Source organism: Myotis davidii, unplaced genomic scaffold, assembly GCF_000327345.1.
Source record: "Myotis davidii unplaced genomic scaffold, ASM32734v1 scaffold594, whole genome shotgun sequence".
NCBI lineage: Eukaryota > Metazoa > Chordata > Mammalia > Chiroptera > Vespertilionidae > Myotis > Myotis davidii.
The window spans coordinates 383,653-386,713 of NW_006285787.1; the positions used below are offsets into that span (position 1 = coordinate 383,653).

General features: G+C 38.9%; 1 protein-coding gene across 1 annotated transcript; it reads right to left on the bottom strand.

Annotated features, from left to right (window-relative positions):
• Window positions 1–1,718: 1,718 nt before the first annotated feature.
• LOC102753734 (olfactory receptor 11G2) lies at window positions 1,719–2,657 on the bottom strand. The gene has a single exon (XM_006756775.1). The coding sequence runs from the start codon at window positions 2,655–2,657 to the stop codon at window positions 1,719–1,721; it is 939 nt and encodes a 312-aa protein (XP_006756838.1).
• Between the last annotated feature and the right edge of the window lie 404 nt (window positions 2,658–3,061).

A 3,061-nucleotide genomic window follows, 5' to 3' on the forward strand; every position in this document is an offset into this window, starting at 1 on the left:
TTAATATGCCTGGCCGGTGTGGTTCAGTGGTTGACTGTTGACCTATGAACCAGGAGGTCACAGTTCAATACTCAGTCAGGGCACTTGCCTGGGTTATGGGCTTGGTCCCCATTAGGGTGCATAGAGGAGGCAGCCAATCAATGATTCTCATTATTGATTTTTCTTCTCTTTCTCCCTCTCCCTTCCTCTCTGAAATCAATAAAAAATATATTTTAAAAATAATTAATAAGTAAAAATAGTGTTAGTGCTGGAGTTATTTCAAAACAAAGTATTTGCCTAAGGTTTCCTCATGAAGTATAATACTATAAATTAAATTACTACTGTAGAAAACAAGAATAGAGAGTATTAACTACTTCTGAGAGACATGTATCCAGAATTTGACAAAGAACTACATGAAAGTAAGTGCATCTTAGGTCTGGATAGTAGTGATCTCACGAAGTCTATAGCTCTTTGGCTTACACTGAGTATTGTGTGTCTGAGTATGGAAGATTTGGACCTACTTCCTAAAGTGTAATATTAGCAAAATACGGGGAGTCAATGAAGTTAGCATAACCCCACTGAGGATTCTTGTTGGTTCTCAAAACTATACTTGCAATTATAAAGTATTTTTAAGTAGTGTTTTTAAATAGTCCCTGATATTGAGATGTGTTGTTGTTGTTTGTAATCTGGTTACCTAAAGGGTTGTTGGTTAACCATTTGTATATTTGCAATACATTAGACATTTGCTATGCTCTAAGGAAGAACAACTGGCTTTGATAAAGGCCAAATTTGAGGATGTTGAAGTACATTAAGAAGGATGTTTCCAAATCTTAGCTATTATAAATTGTGCTGCTATGAACACAGGGGTGCATATATCCTTTCTGATTGGTGTTTCTGTTTTCTTGGGATACATTTCTAGAAGTGGGCACCACAATTTATAATAGCTATGATTTGGAAACAGCCTGAGTGCCCATCAGCAGATGAGTAGATTAGAAAACTGTAGTACATCTACCCAATGGAATACTACACTGCTATAAAAAAAATAAGGCATTCTTACCATTTGCAACAACATGGATGGAACTGGAGAGCATTATGCTAAGCGACATAAGCCAGTCAGAGAAAGATAAATATCACATGATCTCACTCATTTGTGGAATATAAAGGACATCATAAACTGATGAACAAAAATAGATACAAAGAAGCATTGAACAGACTGTCAAACTTCAGCAGTAAGGCAGGGGAGGGTTGGTGGGGGGTAAGATATCAACCAAAGGACTTGTATGCATGCATATAAGCATAACCAATAGACACAGACACTAGCGGGTGAGGGCATGTGCCGAGGGGTGGCGCAGGGGAGGTCAATGGGGGTGGGGGGGAGAGACATATGTACTACTATTTGTAATACTTTAAACAATAAAAATAAAAAAGAAGTATGTAATAGAAACCAAAAGAGAAACTTGAAACTCAATTATAGAGAAATATATGAAAATCTTATTAAATTGTATTTAAAAATAAAGAAGTTTAAGTATAGACATATCTAAAACATGAGTAATAACTTCCTGAGACTTAAATCATGAGTCAAATGAATTTTTAAGATCACCTTTCCAATATATGAAAATAAAATAAACCGAAAGGGAGAGAAAAATCATCCTATTCATCTCATGATCTTTCATATTTATTTTCCTAAATATTAATGATGCATTATATTAAATTTGGCTTTTGAATCTTTTAGAGATTTATCACAATACATTCAGAATTTTCTTTAGTGCATCCTTCATATCTTTGTTCCGGAAATTATAGATAAGGGGATTAAAGAATGGAGTTGCCAAAGCATAGAACAAGGTCACAAATTTCTGCATACCAGAATAGTTCCCAGAACCTGGGCTAACATACATCACCATGACTGAACCATAGAACAGAGACACCACAGTAAGGTGGGAGGCACACGTAGAGAAAGCCTTATGCCTTCCTGCGCCTGAGGGCACCTGTAGCACCACACTTAGGACACAGAAGTAAGTGCCAAGAATGTACAGAAAAGTGAGAAAGATGATGAGAGAGCTAATGATACCACAGGCCAGAGTAATTCCAGATACTGGAGCACAAGACAATGCCAGCAAAGGTGCCAGGTCACAAAGAAAATGGTCAATGGTGTTTGGACCACAGAAGGGCACCTGAGATACTAGAGTCAAAGGCGTCAATAACCAGAGAAAGCCACCTGCCCAGCAGAAGATCACCAACTGAGCACATAGGCGATGGGTCATTATGGTGGGATAGTGCAAAGGTCTACAAATGGCAAGAAATCTGTCAAAAGACATCACTGACAGAAATAAGCCTTCAGCAGCACACATGGAGAAGAAGAAGTAAAACTGGAGCAGGCAGCCTGTGTAGGAGATGCTCTTGGTCTGAGAGATGATGTTGGCTAACATTTTGGGCACATCAGAGCTGACATAGCAGATCTCTAGGAAGGAGAAGTTGGCCAGGAGGATGTACATGGGTGTGTGGAGTTTCCTGCTTGACCATACTGCACAGATGATGGATGTGTTCCCCAGGAGGGTCAGAAGGTAGATGAAGGAGAAGAACACGAAGAGGAGGATCTGGATGTCTCTGCGACAGGGAAAGCCCAGGAGGATGAACTCACTCACGAACCCAGAGATATTAGTAGTCTCCAAAGTCCTCATTAGTCTGACCTGTGGAAGTGACAGGGACAGTAAAAGACACAAAAATATTTACATTCGTTTTCTTCTTCCTGGTGAAGAGATATATCTTTATTTTCCTCAATTTGAGTTACAATATTACTGTCTTCCCTTCAGAAGGTGAGTTGTGCTTTCTTCTTTGTCTCCTGCATTTATTTAATAAACACTTTTTGCACATATTACTGCCAGGCACTAGGAAATAGGGGGTAGGAGGAACAATGAATAAAAAAGCAGAGACCCTACTCTTTCAGAGCTTATGTCAAAGATCAACAGTGCGGTGATGGCCAGAGGGGAGGAGGAAAGGGGCCGGGTGAAGATGGGTAAAAGGGGGTAATGGGAGACATATATAACAATATAAACAATAAAGTTTTTTAAAAGATGGTATCTAA